General features: G+C 55.3%; 5 protein-coding genes across 5 annotated transcripts; 1 reads left to right on the top strand and 4 right to left on the bottom strand.

The window, feature by feature from the left end:
- Nucleotides 1-228: 228 nt before the first annotated feature.
- C8A04DRAFT_30464 (uncharacterized protein) lies at nt 229-1,035 on the bottom strand (the record flags this gene model as incomplete). Its single annotated transcript, XM_062781386.1, has 1 exon — nt 229-1,035. One exon carries the CDS (start codon nt 1,033-1,035, stop codon nt 229-231), a length of 807 nt encoding a protein of 268 aa, XP_062635283.1.
- A 1,471-nt stretch (nt 1,036-2,506) lies between these two features.
- C8A04DRAFT_30463 (glycosyl hydrolase) lies at nt 2,507-3,829 on the bottom strand (the record flags this gene model as incomplete). Its single annotated transcript, XM_062781385.1, has 1 exon — nt 2,507-3,829. The coding sequence occupies one exon, from the start codon at nt 3,827-3,829 to the stop codon at nt 2,507-2,509; it is 1,323 nt and encodes a 440-aa protein (XP_062635282.1).
- A 2,768-nt stretch (nt 3,830-6,597) lies between these two features.
- C8A04DRAFT_38695 (uncharacterized protein) lies at nt 6,598-7,343 on the bottom strand (the record flags this gene model as incomplete). Its single annotated transcript, XM_062784318.1, has 2 exons — nt 6,598-6,934; nt 6,997-7,343. 2 exons carry the CDS (start codon nt 7,341-7,343, stop codon nt 6,598-6,600), a joined length of 684 nt encoding a protein of 227 aa, XP_062635281.1.
- Nucleotides 7,344-9,494: 2,151 nt separating this feature from the next.
- C8A04DRAFT_13687 (uncharacterized protein) lies at nt 9,495-11,138 on the top strand (the record flags this gene model as incomplete). The annotated part of the gene is made up of 2 exons (XM_062777814.1): nt 9,495-9,718; nt 9,863-11,138. The coding sequence occupies 2 exons, from the start codon at nt 9,495-9,497 to the stop codon at nt 11,136-11,138; spliced, it is 1,500 nt and encodes a 499-aa protein (XP_062635280.1).
- Nucleotides 11,139-11,431: 293 nt separating this feature from the next.
- C8A04DRAFT_30460 (uncharacterized protein) lies at nt 11,432-14,602 on the bottom strand (the record flags this gene model as incomplete). Its single annotated transcript, XM_062781384.1, has 7 exons — nt 11,432-11,763; nt 11,836-11,929; nt 11,987-12,118; nt 12,210-12,802; nt 12,919-13,420; nt 13,479-13,826; nt 13,901-14,602. The coding sequence occupies 7 exons, from the start codon at nt 14,600-14,602 to the stop codon at nt 11,432-11,434; spliced, it is 2,703 nt and encodes a 900-aa protein (XP_062635279.1).
- Nucleotides 14,603-16,500: the final 1,898 nt, after the last annotated feature.

The following is a 16,500-nucleotide window of genomic DNA, read 5'->3' as shown; positions in this document are numbered from 1 at the left end:
ACAGATACAGATATCGCGTTGGTCAAAAAGTGTGATAAGCCCACCAGTGGCTTCATCTTCTCTATCTAATTTATCTCAGGCTCAACCTCCTGGGTCATCCACAGCCCAGCTGCGCCGTCATCCTCTCTCTCAACACCCCCTTTCAACATCCTTTCAACCCCCTCTCACCCACAACACCCCCCAACCTCCCTCGGCGCCCCTCTCATAAAAGCATGGGGAAACAAAAATCTAATTGTTCCATCCCGGCGCCCACCCCCGACTCCAAGTCTGAATCGGGTTATCCCCCGCCACCGGCCCCGTCAACGGAATCTGCACCGGCGTCCTCTTCACCGCAATCGACGAGTCACTGCGCGAGACCACCGGCCGACCGCGCCCATCCCGTGTCACGGTATAATGGTACTGCCACGTCCACTGCGCAACCAACTTATTCTGCGACTTGTTCCACAGCGTAATCAAAAACGTCTCGTCCGCCTGCACGCTCACCAGCGGCTTCTTGACGACTGTCGCTTTATCCCCCTTGCGCTGCGGCGGGACGGTGACCAGCGCGTTGATGGGGAGGTTCCACGACGGGTCATCATCGATGTCCAACACAAAGGACATGGTGGATCCCTGGCTGGAAGGGGTGGGGACCCTCTGCTTGATGCCAGACCGGTTATCGTAAAAGGGCAGCGTAGCCGGGTTCGCCATGCCGTCGATGCAGGGGAGACGTTCGGCCGGGTAGACGGTGAAGGTGCCGCCGCCTTCGTAGGTGGCGACGCGGCGGGAGGAGACGAGGGTTTGCACGAGGCCGACGGTGTTGCCTGCTTCGGCGTAGTCCGGGCGGGCGGCGACGCGCTGGCGGTTTTCGCTGCTGGGCTGGACGGTGATTTGCGTGGTAAACTTGAATTCGGTTTGGTGGCTGATGTTCCAGCCGTCGCTGTAGGTTTGGACGAGGACGTCCTTGAGCCGGATGTTGGTGCCGGTGCGGGCGGTAAGGGTGACGAGCTGGGGAGGCGCGGGGGGCTGGGGCTGGGGCTGAGGGCGCGGGCGAGACATGGTGTTGTTGGGTGTTGAGGTTGGGTGGGTTGTTTTGTGTGGTTGCTGTTCCTGACAGAGAAGTGAATGTGGGTGAAGCTGAATGAAGCTGCTGAATGGATGTTTAAGAAGATCCGGCTTCTTGTTGTGTTGGCTCTTGCAGATGAGAGGAGGTGATGAGTGGATGGTAGATAGTTGTGGTATTGATGGGGGAACAGGATGGCTTTATACATCTCGGACTCATCGTAACGCCGTGAAGTCAACTTGACATTTGCATGTATTACACTCTCAACACCCCTCTGACCTGTCTCAACCGCCTTTCAGCCTGCTTTACGAAGATCAAAATAAATATCATGGCCTCTGCCTTCGCCGTGGTTCAGGCTGAGACTCTCACCAAAGCAATCCCCCACAGTTTCGCCTGACGCCACGACAACCACGGTCACCCACACCCTCTTGGGCCTCGCCAAGTTCGCGATACGACACTGCAAGTAGGAGCCGGCCTCGATCAGAATCATCAGATTTGAGTGTTTCAAGTCTACATCAACAGCACGCCACAAAGAAATAGCCGAATAGGCGAGTATCAAACCGGCCCAAGGCTTAACTAAGCGAGTCGTTGACGAAGGATTCGGACGGTGTCAGCAAATCGCGAAAACGGGCAACCACCAAGACCAAGCTGACTGATCGCACCACCACAGGGCTGAGGCGCATGGGCCTTGGCCGGGAACATCCGCTGCGCGTGAGGCATTTGATTGATTCCACATCGTTTTTGACGAATGAGTCGGGTTGCACAAGCTGCCTTGGGTACGCTGAGTCCAATGGGCGTGTGTGGTCACTGTGGTGGGAACAACTCAAGACGGAGATAAGGTGATTAATAAACTGCGTGGATTTGAATCTTATTTCAAGATACCTTTGAGTTGTTTATTTTCTAGGCTTCAATGAATCCGCTTTAACTCAGCAAAGTTTCAACACGAGTTACGGGACTGAAGCGCCCGTAGCAAACGAAGGCATTTCACGTGTCAATCAATTACGGGTAATTATTATTAATAACTGAGCCTCGACCGCCGCAGCGCCGTTGGTTAACATCTCTTCAATCAAATTTGCTTTGCGCCCCACAGTCTTATCCCGGGTTTCTCAAAGTTGCGGAATATAAACTCGGTCATAATTACTGCACAATACGTTCAAATGGTTTAAGGTGTCAAGAAATGAACGAACAGAGCTAATACCCGATACCGACCTGTGTTAACGGGCATAAAATGCGCTGATTCGTGATAGAGTGAGTCCATCTTTAATTACTCTTAGCCCTATTTAGGGTAAGTTTTTACAAGTTTTACTCACACACGCTTTTTAGAGTCCGAACAAACCTGATGATTATCGCCAAGGGATCATCAAGATACCGAGCCCCTTATTTTTAGACATGACATACCTCCTATCAACTCAACTGACAGGCTACCAATCGCGCGACAAACTACCTCGATATTCACATTTACAATCCCTACTCCGCCTTGTTAAACTGCCACCAGTCAAAGTTATAGTCCCCCCCCTGGAACGTAAAAAACAAATCCTGTTGATCCGTCGCGCCCGTCACCGGACAATTCACCGTCTCCCACGTCGTCGCCCCTCCCGTACTCGCCACCTCACAGCTCGCAATAACCGTCCCATCCTGGCTCCCAACCCGCAACTCAATCGTCCCACTCGCCCCCTGCGCCGCGGCCACCGACACATCCACCGACGCGGCCCCATCCGCTCCAAAATCCACCCCCTTCACCTTAATATAATCCCCCTGACTAATCGACGTCACATAAATCCCGCCATCCCCCGCCGCCGCCGTCGTCAACCCAGACGAAAACGCAATCGTCTCCGCTTCCACCCGCTGGTACGGGTTCAGCGGCTCGATCTGCGCCGCGCCCTCCGAGGTCATCTTCAGCAGCGGGATCGATCCATCGGCGTTGTACTCGAATTCCTCTACGCACACCGACCGGCTGTAGGTGCCGCCTCCGGGCAGCGCGCCGTTGTGGTAGAAGAAGTAGCTGCCGTTTTTGTAGTCGATAATGCCCGCGTGGTTGGTGAAGGAGTTACCCTGCGACGCCATGATTTGACCCGCGAAAGTCCAGGGCCCGGCCGGGCTGGTGGACGTGGCGTATTTGATGTCTTCGTTGCCGTTGCCGAAGGAGGAGTAGGTCAGGTACCATTTGTCGCCGCGTTTGTGCAGCCAGGGGCCTTCGACGAAGTTTTGGAGGTTTTCTTGGGCGATGGAGCCTTCGTACGAGATCATGTCGTCGTTGAGAACGATGTGGTAGGCGGGCGAGTTGTGGCCCCAGTACATGTAGACTTTGTTGCCGTCGTTTTCGTCGCGGAAGACGGTTGGGTCGATGCCGCCGTTGGAGAGGAGTTCTTTGCCCAGGGCGTCGGTGTAGGGTCCTTCGATGGTGTCGCTGACGCCGATGGCGACGGCGTAGCCGCCGCTGTTTTTGGTGACGGTGGCGTAGTAGTAGAACTTGCCGTCTTGTTCAATGACTTGGGCCGCCCAGGCGTCGGCTTTGGCCCAGCTGAAGGTCTTGAGGCTCATGGGCGAGCCCCAGTCGCGCCAGTTGACCATGTCGGTGGTGGAGTACAGGCGCCAGTCGCGCATGTCGTAGTTGCTGGCGCCGGTTTCATCGTGGCCGGTGAAGAGCCAGAGGGTGTCGTTGTATACGACGGGGGCGGGGTCTGTGGTGTAAAGGGTTTGGATGATGGGGTTGTCTGCTAGCGCCGATGGGAGGTGGCTGCCGAGGAGGAGCCCTGCGGCGGCGAGCACCGACTTGGTTGTGCCGAACATGATGACCTGATTGTCAAATAGTTGACTTGTTGGCGAGGTAAAGGTGAGGGGTGATTAGACCACCGTGAACGAGTGTGAAGCACGGATATTTTGTGCGTATTTATATGCCAGCCCGGACCGACGAAGTCTCAGATCGTGTAGTTTCTCCGCCGACCGTTTATTGAGCGGCCCCGTCCTCCGAACAAACCGGCCTCGGGATTGGAGCGCGAAACCAGGGTGCCAGCCGAACTGACCGTTCCGGATGTCACCCCAGCGGGGATTGGCTCGGCTAGTTGTTCATTTGAGCTGATCGCGACTACGATACGGGCGGTTCCAAATCCTGGGCCATGACGACCGCCGATCCGAACTGCCGGGTAAATTAAACTGTCAAAGCAAACCTCAGGGGACGTTCTGGTCCCGAGACGTTAATCCGGGTCGACAAGCAAAACACGGAAAGGATCTCGGGAATCCGCAACAAAGTGGGCCGGGTGTTTTGACTATTTACGAAGTGCATAGTACCGTTGGCTGTGCCGGTGTTGCCACGGCCTTCTTTGGTCGTTGCGATGGCGATTTTGTAGGAGACGGTTCGAGGTATTTATTGGGTGAAACCGGGGGCATTTTGGATGAGCAGATAAATACGTAAATACCTAATTATGCATATAATAACTTCTTCATCTCCCCGTAGCAATTCTGAGGGAGTGTATTAATAAAGCTGGATCGCACGCGGTCCTCATGCCAACCTTAGGAACAAAGAGAAAGAAATAAATACCCAACGTAGGGACTCATTTTCCTAGCTATTCAATCCAGCGCGCAACAACTCCCACCTCGAATTTACCCCTTTTCCTCAGGAAACTGTCTCGAGCTTAGTGCGCTGAACTCGATAAAGTCAAAGCCAACTGATTATCTACGAGGCTGCCAGCACCGCCCCCCTTCGTAAGGTATCGTGAAGGGAAAGGAAGAGGGAAAACTTTCCCTTAGTATACTGGGCTCCTCGTACCGTATTTTTAACTGTCTCTCCAATATATTCTGCTAACCTACTCTCGTCGCCCCTGAAATGTCGAACCAGTTGGACGGTGGTATTGGGTTGGTCGGGCTGCGGCCCACGTAGTTTAGGTGTGTGTAACCCGGTTCGACACACAACGCATCGCCCCCAAGCACCACACCACACACCATAGGACGCGCCGGTTGAGGCCGTGATGCAAGTTGGGGGCAGAGCAGTACCGCAAACGAAACAGCAATAGCCGAGGGGGGGCGGCTGCGGCTGCATAAACGTAGACCATTTCACGTTGGCCAGCCCGTCGCCCCTGAATCTTAGCATTTGGTGGTCTTGTCGCTGCTCTCTGGCCAACAGCGTGGCCGAGGCAGGCATACCAATGTCGCAATCGCTGCTGGTCGGCGCCGTTATGGCGAGGCTTTGGTCTTAGAAGTTGGCTTTTCCTGAGACAGGAGATGGTGATCGGGGTCGCTGCAGATAGGGTCGAAACCTTGGTTGTATAGGTCATTGACTTCGAGCCATATGCCTAACGTCGCTGTCTCCGACTCAAACACAGGCCGGGCCGGTCCATAATGAGTTGGGTGTTGTCAAGGCATGGAACAGGCTCAATTCTAGATGTCTTCGACGAGCTACTACTTATAGGTTTGAACTTGAAGAGGGTCATGACAGGTATATAATTAGGGGCTGAGTTGCCATCTTCCAAGACATTCGAGCAGGCCTTCAATCTACTTTGCATTCAACAACACATACCCCCCTTCGTTTCCCCTCCGTCCAACAAGTTTACCACAGTTCGTTGTCTCGTGTGTATTCAGTGCATCGACAAGAGATTCGTTCTTAGTTTTTATCCCCGATCCCTCCCGAGTAAGTTTCATGTCACGACCCCCGGCATTCCTCCTAAATTGATAAGTAATAGACGACTGCGCGAGATGGTGTCCGCTGCTGGAGGATCTAGTTCCGGTAGGAGCTCCGGTCCGGGAACCGGCGGCACGTCAGGTCGCAGTGGAAGTGGAAGCATTGGTGGAAGCCGCGATGGATTCAGGGGGGCATCTAGAAACTTTAACCGCGTCCTACGCCCTGATCCAAACTGTGACACTTGTCACGGAAGAGGCCTTTACGAGGCAAGCCAGGGGCCGGTGAACCAGACCGCGGGCTGCGCCACGTGCGGCGGCACCGGTAACGTCCCCCGTCGTTTCCCATGCACCTGTCGTCCCGGAGGGGGAGGAGGTCGACGGAATAGAGCCACTTGCGGCTCTTGCGGCGGAACGGGATATATGGTGTTTGGGGAGGAGCCGTGCCCGGCTTGCCGCGGTGCTCCAGCTCAGAGCTTCAGGTGCCACTGCTGGGGTTATCGTTGATGCTTGATGGCGGAATGGGGGACCTTCTTAATGTTTGTGTTGTGTTTCTTCACGGGCTCGTCCTATGAGGGTTTTGTATTTCGCAGATAGACTTGGAGCTCGGAAATATTCCGCTGTCGGGACCGTGGAGCAACCGTTTCTTGGCTGGTCCAGAGATCCTACACTCTGTGCTTAGCATATAGGAATGATTATCACTGCCCTTCCCTCAGCGAGTCCGGATCGATCCCGCCCCAACAATTATGTTGCAAAACTGCCCAACCTCACTCTTGCTCTCATCATCCGTGGCGCTCGGAATGCGGGGCTTTGGCGCGTCGACTTGGGTCCGAAGGATACGATAGAGATAGCTACAAGGTCATACCTACATGCTGTCCATCTGCGGTGTTGGATTCGCATAAATGGATGATATAATTAACCCGATGTAGCCAAGCTGATCTTAGGACTTAGTCTAAATATGGCCCTTCCGGCCCGAGTAATAGCTTCATCTTCTCTTCGGCCTTCGCCCAAAGCTTCGGTGGGACCCGTGCCTTGACCCATTCCGCCCCGTCAGGGAAATCCTGCGCAAATTGTAAAAGCTCGTCGGTCAGGTACAGGTTCTCGAGCAATGTACCACGGAGCATGTGTCGCTTTACACGTACTTCCTCGTCGCGGGATTTGTAAATCCTTCGAGGTGGCCGTACAGGGACCTTCTGAATAAGGCAATGGTGCGGAATCCTTTCAAAGGGATAATGCCGGAGCTCACGACGCACTTTGCCAGGGAGCGGGATCTGTATCGTTATACTACATTCTGTAAGTCAAACGGCTATAACAAAGGGGAACCGGAGAGGTCGAGGGAAACAAACAATTCTGTTCCGGTCCATCGATACCATACAATCGGGGGATCCGCCGGGGGAATTGGGTCCGGGCCGTGGTGGTCGACCAGGAACCAACACTCAACGTTGTCCAGGGCAAAGTGGCAGTGGTAGTCCCAGGGGCGCTCACGGAATTTGTCGAACTCGCGTTGCCAGACATGCTGGCAAATTAGGCTCAACATCGCGTTGGATCTCTCTCCAAACCTAGTCGACTTATCGCCGGGAACATGGTGCGTTTGGGTTTGCACCAATACTCGGACTGGGCTGTCATGATCGGTGGTGTTGGTCGCATCGACAGCCGCGGCCGAGGTGGGGTCGACGATATCGGGAACGTCCATTAATGAGCATTGAGCCATTGACGGGGTGGTTATGGGAGTGTGGTGAAGAAAGGCGAAACCGTATATATCATGTACGTTCTAGAGTTTGTAGAGTTCAGAAAAAAAGATAGCTAGGGTGCTTGAACCATTAAAGTGAGAGTGGAAAGAGGAGTAATCCGAGTGAAAGCGGGGGATTCTAAGCCTCTCGCCCTGGGAGGTCAGGCCAACATCTGTTGGTTCTGGGTTTGCAGCAAACCCGGCGCGCCGGGCTGTGACGTTGACACGGCGCCCCGCACTGTCGAGAGATCCGAAAACGGCCGGGCGGCGCTGTCCAGCCAAATTCTGCGGCGGGCCACCGTAACGGTGTGAGAATTAAGGTTGCCGATATTTGGTGCGTTGGTTGTTCCAAGGCGCCGCCCCCACTAGGCGTTGTTGTGCTACAAGTTGGACAACCGTTCGTGTGGCTCTTGGTCATTCTGGTTCACTCGACTCGGGAGGTATCTAACACGGGCTACAGCAGAAACGAGGGCCCGCCGAATCCAAGAATTGCTTGTAAGCTTCTCGCAACCCTTGCCTCCATTACAGATACCGTTGTGTGAATCATTTTACAGTTCTCGAAGGCTGCCTTGCACAGGAACCAGTCATTTTAGCTTCCTACCAGGGTATTATTGACCTGGGGTCTTCGTTACTGAAGCTATCTCTGACACTGTCAGTGCCATCGGACCGTTGCGTAATGGGCGGCTAGTGGTTGAATCAGCCTCATCCTCACTTGGTTTGCAAAAAAAAAACATTTGTACATGTACCCCATCTTGCTTGTTTTCAAGACTGAACAAGCATTCTGAACCCACGTGCCCTTGACCGGTTGTGTCAGTGGGAGTGATGACTGAAGGCATTTTCCAGAAGGAGTTATCGTGTGTTAGTTCCGAACTATGGGGGCGGAGCAAAGGAACCCCTCTTTTGTCCCATGCTCGCGAAACAAACAATGGAAGAAAGTGTTTTTGTGCGGGTTGCACCTAGCCAAATGTCACGTTCTTACTCTTGTTTTCGAGAAAGTCAAACGGCAGGAGCCATGGGACGGATGCACGTGACATCGAGTAAACGCCCAGAAATCAGCGCAAAACCACCCCCCCCCCCAGATCACACACGCTGCAGGTTGACCTTTGTCAACGACCACTCCCGCCATCGGCAGAAGGATGATGACTGCTGTTTGTTCCCATGCTCGTTGCCGCGCGGTTGGATGGCACAGAGCAGACCGTCGTTGAAGCAGCCAATACGGACGAGCTGGGGCGGCCCGACGGGGCCGTTGCTGAGTTGCTCGCTCGCATTTCATCAGCCCAGGGCGCACCGTAAGGCTGTTCAGCCCCCAGCAAGCATCATTTTCCAGCGCGACATCGGAAAGAATAGCGTTCCGGCCGTCGCACTCGGCCCATGGAACCCCCGGCCCAGCGAAGCGGACGGGGTGCCGGCGGCTCGGTGGCGCCTGCAATGGAAGCTCAAGCTCTGTCCCGCCCCCCGCCAAAAAGTGAACAAAATGAAGCCCGGAACCGCGACCTCCCAGCACGATTGGCCGTAACTTCCGCAACTGCCCCCTGAACACGGGCCCCTGCGCCCCTCCTAAAGCGCTTCGCCACGGGAGGCCTAAGAGGGGAACAAAAAGGCCCACCACGTGGTGCAGGGCCAATGAGACAGCCGCTGGCCGCCTGACGACAGCCCTGCGGTCGGAAAGAGCGCGTGCTTCGTGCGCGTTCGGGCAGGGGGGCACCTGGGCAACGGGGAGGTGAACATGAGACCGCTCACGCAGGCCGTGAGGGTGTCAGGCATGAGTTTCTGTGGGGGGTGATACTTAAACTGCAGCTCTCCACCGAGATGTTCGACCTCGAGGTACAGTATTGCCCACCTCGGAACTCGCTTCTGTTTGTTGTCTTTGTGGACAAATGATATTTGAATGAAAGTGCCGCATTGTCTCTGCCGACTTCGCCTCCGCCACACTGATTTTTTTTCTTCACATTTTACGACTGCGCCTTTTCGCTTCTCGGGTTATTCAAACACCAACTCACCGAAACCACGGCGTTATCGCTCATTTATTGACGTTTTATCACGGCACATCTGAGAGATCCAAATCCAACTCATGCCAGTCAGCACAAAAAGTGTAACGAATCAACCACCGCCAAGATGTCAACCTCCTCACTCACCCCCCCGCCTTACGCGCGGGAACTCCTCGTCGCACAGCTGGCTGTGCAGCGCGCTGCTGTAGCTACGAAGCGTGTGCTCGCGACCATCAACGCGACCAGCGTACAGCCCAACAACATACCAGCACCCCCGGCTCTCTCCACCGAGACCTCGACCGCCACGGAAGCGACCGCTTCAGGCCCGCCCACGCCCACCCGCGAAGGGGGGTTTGAAGGCTTTGAATGCACCTCGCCGGTGATCTACACCTCCCAGTTCGACGACGACGACACGAACAACGACCTGTGCATATCCCCGGCGTCCGAGCTACCGTCGGCCCTTGTTGCGGACTTGGCCCAGGATCCAAGTCAGAGCCAAAACATCGGGCAATACCTGCACCCATCCTCCTCCCCGCTATCACCCATCTCCGACCCCTTCGCCGACATCAACCCTTTCCCCACTTCCTCCTCCACCTCCCGCAAGCAGGCCCCCAACTCCGGAGTAACCAACACCAACACCAACAACCCAATCCGCCGTCTCTCCCTGGCCAAACCCGACCTTTCCCCGGTCACCATCGCCGACCTAGCCGCACAAGCCCTCCTCATCGCCGCCGTCCACGACGCCTTCCCCAACGACCTCATCCTCGGCGAGGAAGACGCCGCCGCGCTCCGGGAAGACCCCGACTTGGCCGCGGGCGTGTGGGGCGTGATCCAGGATGCGCTGGACTACCTCGACGATGTGGCCGCCACGAATCCCAGACGTGGCGGAATTGGTGCAGAGGAAATCGAGCTTGCCCGGCCGCGGGACGTGGCTGATATGATCCGGTTGATCGAACTCGGCGGTTCGACCGAGCAAGAAGCAATAACAGCAACAACAACAGCAACACAAACAATAACCGCAGCAGCCGGCCTAGCCGCTGGTAGAAGGGTATGGTGTCTGGACCCCATCGACGGCACGAGCGCCTACATGCAGGGTGGGCAATACGCTATCTCGCTCGCGTTGCTGGAACACGGCCGGGAGGTGGTCGGGGTTCTGGGGTGTCCGAACTGGGCATATGAGGCGGACACCGAACCGGGCGCGTGGCGGGTGGTTGAGAATGAAGTGGATCGGGATGGGATGGGGTTAGTGATGGCTGCTGTGCAGGGCCAGGGGGCGTGGGTGCGGCCGATGTGGGTTGAGAAGGGGTTGAAAGTTGGGCGGAAGGTGGATCGCAGACACGGGGTCTCCTTCCAAACGACCACGACGACGGTAACGCAAGATTTGAGCAACCTACACTTTGTCGACTCGCAAAAGAGCCCCGCGACACTATCCCAAAAAGTCCAGGCCTTCGCCGACCGCGTGGGCGCCGAATACCCAGGCACCAACCTGTACTCGTCACACATGCGGTACGCAGCCATGGTGCTAGGCGGGCGGGAGTTTGTCCAGATCCGATGGCCGAAGCCGTCGAAGGGCCCCTGGTCTACGTGGGACCATGCCGGGTCGCAGCTGATTTATGTTGAGTCCGGGGCGGGAAGAGTGACAGATCTTGATGGGAAGGCGATTGATTTCCGTGCGGGGAGTACGATGTCGCGGAACTGGGGGCTGATTACGGCGGATGAGGAGGTTTATGAGGAGGTTTTGAGGATTGTTAACGAGATGCGGAAGGAGTGAGCGATAGATACTTTGGGGGCGGATAGTCGAGGGGTAGATACCCAGATACCCAGATCAGATGAGGATAGATATTTAGGAGGGATGGATGGGTTTATGAGGAATGAATAGACGAACGCGGAGTTTGGGTTTGATATTCTGCTTTTGCTTGCTTTTTTCTGCTCTCTTATGCTTGTTTCTATTTGCATCGAATCTTCTCGTAACTTCATGTTTAGCGTTCCAGGCATATTCACATTAGACATCACCACATTATCCATCGCCCAAGAACCATTCCTTCATTCATCCAACCCCCCATCTCACCTCGTCTCCCGTCTCCACAACCTCGTAATCCCTCTCTTCAACCCACCCCTAACCTCCGTCCCCCGATGCAGCGGCAACGCACCGCTCGCAATACTATCCCCATTAACATACTCCGACGACCCTTCCCACTCCTTCTGCTTAGCAATCATGAAATCGCGGATAGCGCGCGGCGAGGCCGCGGCCAGTTCGCTGCTAACCCCCGGCTTGCCCTTGACAGGACGGGCCACGAAGCGCAGGGCGGACCGCAGGCTGCCGAAGACCATTGCGCGGGTGGAGGAGCTGAAGGCGAGGCCGAGGGAGATGGTGACGACTACGCTGGAGAGGACGACTGAATAGGTGGGGTTAGCGACTTGAAGAGCGAAGAGAGGGGTATAAGAGGAGTGGGATAGGGGTAACGTACACATCAGCATGAGCTGTCTGCCCATGCTCATCGTGCCACTGTCGAGTTCGCGCGAGTTCATGCCGAAGATGGTGGCGAAGAAGGAGAGTGGGAGCTAGACTGGGTTAGCCAAGCTTTAAGCCATAAATGTGGCAGGCAAACCGTGACTCACGAAGAAAATGGTGACGACGGTAAACACCACAATCGAGCGGCCCTGGATGACCGACTCATCGGCTCGCCGGATGGCCGCCTTGGCTTCGATGATGCCGGCCTGTTGTTGTTTCATATCCAGGAGTTCACGGAGCTGCGTAGTGGTCTCGGTTAGTTACGTCATCCACCCCGGCTCCAAAACATCCCTAGATCTAAGTCAACAGATCCAGGTGAACATAACATACCTGACTCCGCGTATTCGCCTGCCGCTTCTCCAAATTCGCCAGTTCCTCCTGGCGCAACTTCATATCTAACAACAAACCAGCCGCCCTTTCCGACGCCCTCTTCAGCCCCTCGTTAGGCTCGCAGCTCAGACCCCGCAGCGCCTTCTCAAAGTCACTCATGACCGAGATCTGCTGCGAGTAGATTTCCTGCATGATCTGCAGCTGGTCGATCACGTTCTGCGCCTCCATCAGGGCCGACCACTCAAACTTGATGTTGAGAGTCTTGCGGAGCAGTTCTTCGGCTGTCTGCAGCGGGTCCTGCGTGTTCATACGCTTGACGTCGCGCCCGAACCGCTCGTAGGCCTCCGTCTTCTTTTCTGAGATGTTGGAGATGGCGGACCCAAACATGTCCATCACTTCAGGCCGGAGGTCCGGCTTTGTGCGATCGAAGAAGACTTTGGAACACTCGTCGATGATGATTAGTGCAAGGTCGTAGATGGACGTGATCTGTTTGCTGTCCATGGCACCGAGGTGGTCTCGGATTGCCCGGTGCACGGCTGATGGGTCGGGGTTGTTACGGCCCCAACGTCGGGGGAACGCCGTCAGGATCGTGTCTGTTGAGATTGTTAGTATCAATGGGTCATTGGGACAGTCAAGGAAGGAAAAGGAAGGAAAAGAAGAGACAGAAGAGAACGGAGAGAAAAAGAAAAACTAGAAAGAGTCGTCTCACTTTCGTCCAGCACCCACAACCACAACTGATCCACCATGACCACCCTCGCAATCGCCTCAGGGTCATTCCTCGTCCTCGTGCTCCGGTACACAACCTGCTGTCGATCCCTATGCGCCGTGTCCTCCGAGGTCCAGTTGTAATACTGCTCCAGCGTCCGTCTCGGATGCATCGGTGACGGCGTACCGAGGTGGTTATTAATCAGCCGCCAGTCCGCCGCCTCGTCGATCAGCTGGTACAGCTTCGCGGCGAGCCACAGATAGCTGCCCAAGGCCGACTGCGGCCGCCAGGGGGGCGAGTCGTCGTGCCAACCTTCGATTTCGGAGGCTGTGCTGTCCATGCGGCTGGCCATAGCCCTAGCTCGCTCGATAACGCTGTTCCAGGTCCCTTTGCGCTTGTTGACGCGCTCGAGGTCGAACTGTTTTTCGTTGAGGTAGCGCGTTTTCCGGACGACATTGGTCATGCGGACGAGCCGCTTCTCGATTTCCCAGTGGAGGTAGGGCATCTACAAGTGGTTAATGAAAGGGACTATCGTATATCAGAACAAGTGGGAACTGGCTCACAAAAAAAACGATGTCATTGGCCTCCGGTGACCGAAAGTACGTCTTCCGAGCTGGCGCCTCGATCGACTCGTTCACGGACACGCTCGCTGAAGCCACGCCGTTCTCGCCCTGTTTCCACGGAGCCGAGGGTACAAAGGCGCAGCGCGGTCGTATTTGACGGGAGTGAGGCGGTAAGTGCGAACTGCCCCCTCCCCTTTCTTGCCCGTGCCATAGTTCACGCTTCAACAGCTTCTCGGTGTTGGTCTGCTTCTTCTTGGTGACGGGTTGGTACCGGCCGCGCTGGGACAGTCCCCGGTTTGGCTCGACCAGCTCACAGCACTCTTCTCCATAGTACCTAGCGATCGCGTCCTTGAATTGGATGTCAGCAAGAACCTGACATGGTCACCACGGGTGTACGTGGATGATGAGTGCTATGGAAATACCTCGACCCATTTCATGTTGTTGGCTTGAAGATGGAAATACCGCAGCTGTGTCCGGTCGGAAGACCGCTTTAACGGCGTTCGTTCCTCGTCATACAGCAGCTTCTGCATGGCAATCTTCTGATGGGGGAATTTGCCATGACACAGCGGGTGGTCCAGCGTCACGCCACCCTGGCCCTTCTTGAAATTCATCACCCAGCCGTTGCACCCGTAGTTGGATTCGGCCGGGTTGTCATCTAAGCCATCGTCAGGGCCGTAAAGCTCCGGAATGTACGTTTCCGGGGCCTGCTCGGTCTTTAACGCAATGTCCTCTGGCGTGCCCCATTGCTGTGTCTGCTTGACAATCAGACGTTGGCGGTTGAGGTTCTGTCGGCGGTAGCCACTCGCCCTCGCGATGCCGACCTCGAGGCGGTGGAGCTCCTCTTTACACCCGCTGCCGGCACGGTGGCGCCAGTCTGCATGGGCGCGGTCCAACGAGGCTAGGAGGCAAGATGAGTCGGTGGCCGCGAGGCGGTGTTCTTCAAAGTAGTCGCGTAGATGCCGGATGCGCCGGAGCTCCTTGCGCACAATCTTCTGCTCATGCTCCGAGAAGCCCTTCTCGAACAGTTCCTGGCGTTTGGAGAATCGGGCGGCGAGGAAAGAACCCCATGCGTCGGTTGGCGGGGTCGGATCAACATATTGATCCTCGACAAGGTACGGCGGCATTGAGGCGCAGTCTTTTTTTTTTTCCTTTTTGTGCTTTGATAATTAGTCTGTTCCCGACAATCCGGCACTTGGGACCCGGGGCTGCGAATGCTGCGCTGCCAAGTACGTCAGGTGCACGATGAGAGGACCGGGACTCAGAAAAAAGGTGGCAGTGCCTGCGAGTGTGAGTACATGTCGTAGTGCCGGAATGCCGGGTGGTTGGAATCGACAGCCAGCAAGAAATAAAAACATACAAAGGCTCCCGGCCACCGCGATGAAGCGATGCGTTGTCGAGAAACCTGGCAGCCAATCCGCAGCGGCACACAGTGGGATCGGCCTCACCAGACTTCTGGCCTCTGGCCTTGTCAAGCCCCGATGCGGCCGTCACCAGTAGCCGGAAGCTTGGCACACGACACTGAGGTCCGATGCTGCATGTTGAGCCGGCCAGAGCTGCAGAAGCGGGGTGGCGGTAAAGGGTGGTTGGTCAAAAGTGGCCATGGCCGGCAGCGATTTCCACGATCTCTGCATTCCGCAAAATCCAGTTTTACCCACTGAGCCCACGCCGGAAGAAGGCCTTGCGATGGACCCCACTCTTGGCGTCTGGATGGGGAACAGCGCGCCCACATGTCCAACGGCCAAGCAAGGCCATGATAAGGTTGCCGACCAACTTCTATTAGTAAACAAGGCAACTATGTCCTTGAAAACGATGGCCTTGGAAACTATAAAAATGTGTTAAGTTAGAGGCATACATAATAAAATAATCTGCGCTGTAGGTTAAGGGGTTGTGCCTTTTTTCTATTGTTGATGATATCAAATCTCATTTTTCATTGAATCACCAAGGCCTGGATATTTCATGCAGGTTGCAAGTGACGGTGAGACTTGGTGCCCGATTCTGGCAAGGGAGTCTCACGACCATGCGGGTTCTAACCACTTAACAACATGGAAAACAAGTTAAGTAAGGGTCGGGGGCTCGGATTGTTGCAGGACTGGTTTGATAACAGGTGGTATCCCGAATCACCGCGTCGGTCGACAAGTTAGGCTGAATGACTCTCTCGTCGAGAGCTGAAATCGATAAATAGTCTCACCTATTGGATAATATGTGAGACCTGGGTTGGCTGCTAATGCACAGGATTCGGTGACAGTAAACCAACCACATAGGCAAGTCAACCGTCAAATATAAGGGAGGAAACGCCGTGAATCGGTTCGTCTGCGGAGATGCACAACCCAACCGGAGTTTGACTCAAAACGGATCATGATGAATTTTTGGACTTCGACGGGGTGCAATGGGTAATGGTAGACAATGTCCATCGGGGGTCGTGGGGGTTGAGGAATTCGAGAAGGGGCCTTATTACCTTTTCGACACGGAAACAACGGTCTAAATCTAATTAATTCAAGACTCCGTTAGGGACCCATCTGGGTCGTTGTCAATGTCAGCGCACTGTGGTTAAACACTGTGGAGAATGGCGGTCGCCGGGGTGTGGTGAGATCGACGGGAACATCCGCAATATATTGTGTGTTTTCAGAGCGAGATCACGGTCCAGCTAGTTACCGCAATACCTTTTCGTACATGAGCTTCTTTGACACTGCCGGGACGGAGAATCGCGTAACTGACTAGAGTCACTGTTTCGATAGGTAGTCAGACAAATGCACCGTTCGATAACCCAGAGTTACCGACGGTAAGGTTATCCACCAAAGACCCTCGCATTGGAGCCGACTCATGGACGCACCTGCCGCTTTTGGTCGTCAGACCACGGCACTAGCCGAAAGAGGAACTTCACCATTCGCAAGCCCCGCCGATTTTAGCGTCATTTCAATGCTTCGTCACGTTCCCGATTGCCATTCCTCACTTCAACCCGAAACCATTTCATTCCATCTTAACCCTGGTGGATGGAAGAACACCGGGATACTTGAAAGTCTGA

The sequence above is a fragment of the Dichotomopilus funicola genome (assembly GCF_033296635.1).
Source record: "Dichotomopilus funicola strain CBS 141.50 unplaced genomic scaffold C8A04scaffold_51, whole genome shotgun sequence".
Classification (NCBI taxonomy): Eukaryota; Fungi; Ascomycota; class Sordariomycetes; order Sordariales; family Chaetomiaceae; genus Dichotomopilus; species Dichotomopilus funicola.
Note: the sequence above shows the minus strand (reverse complement) of the source record. Positions and strands in the feature narration are given on the sequence as shown.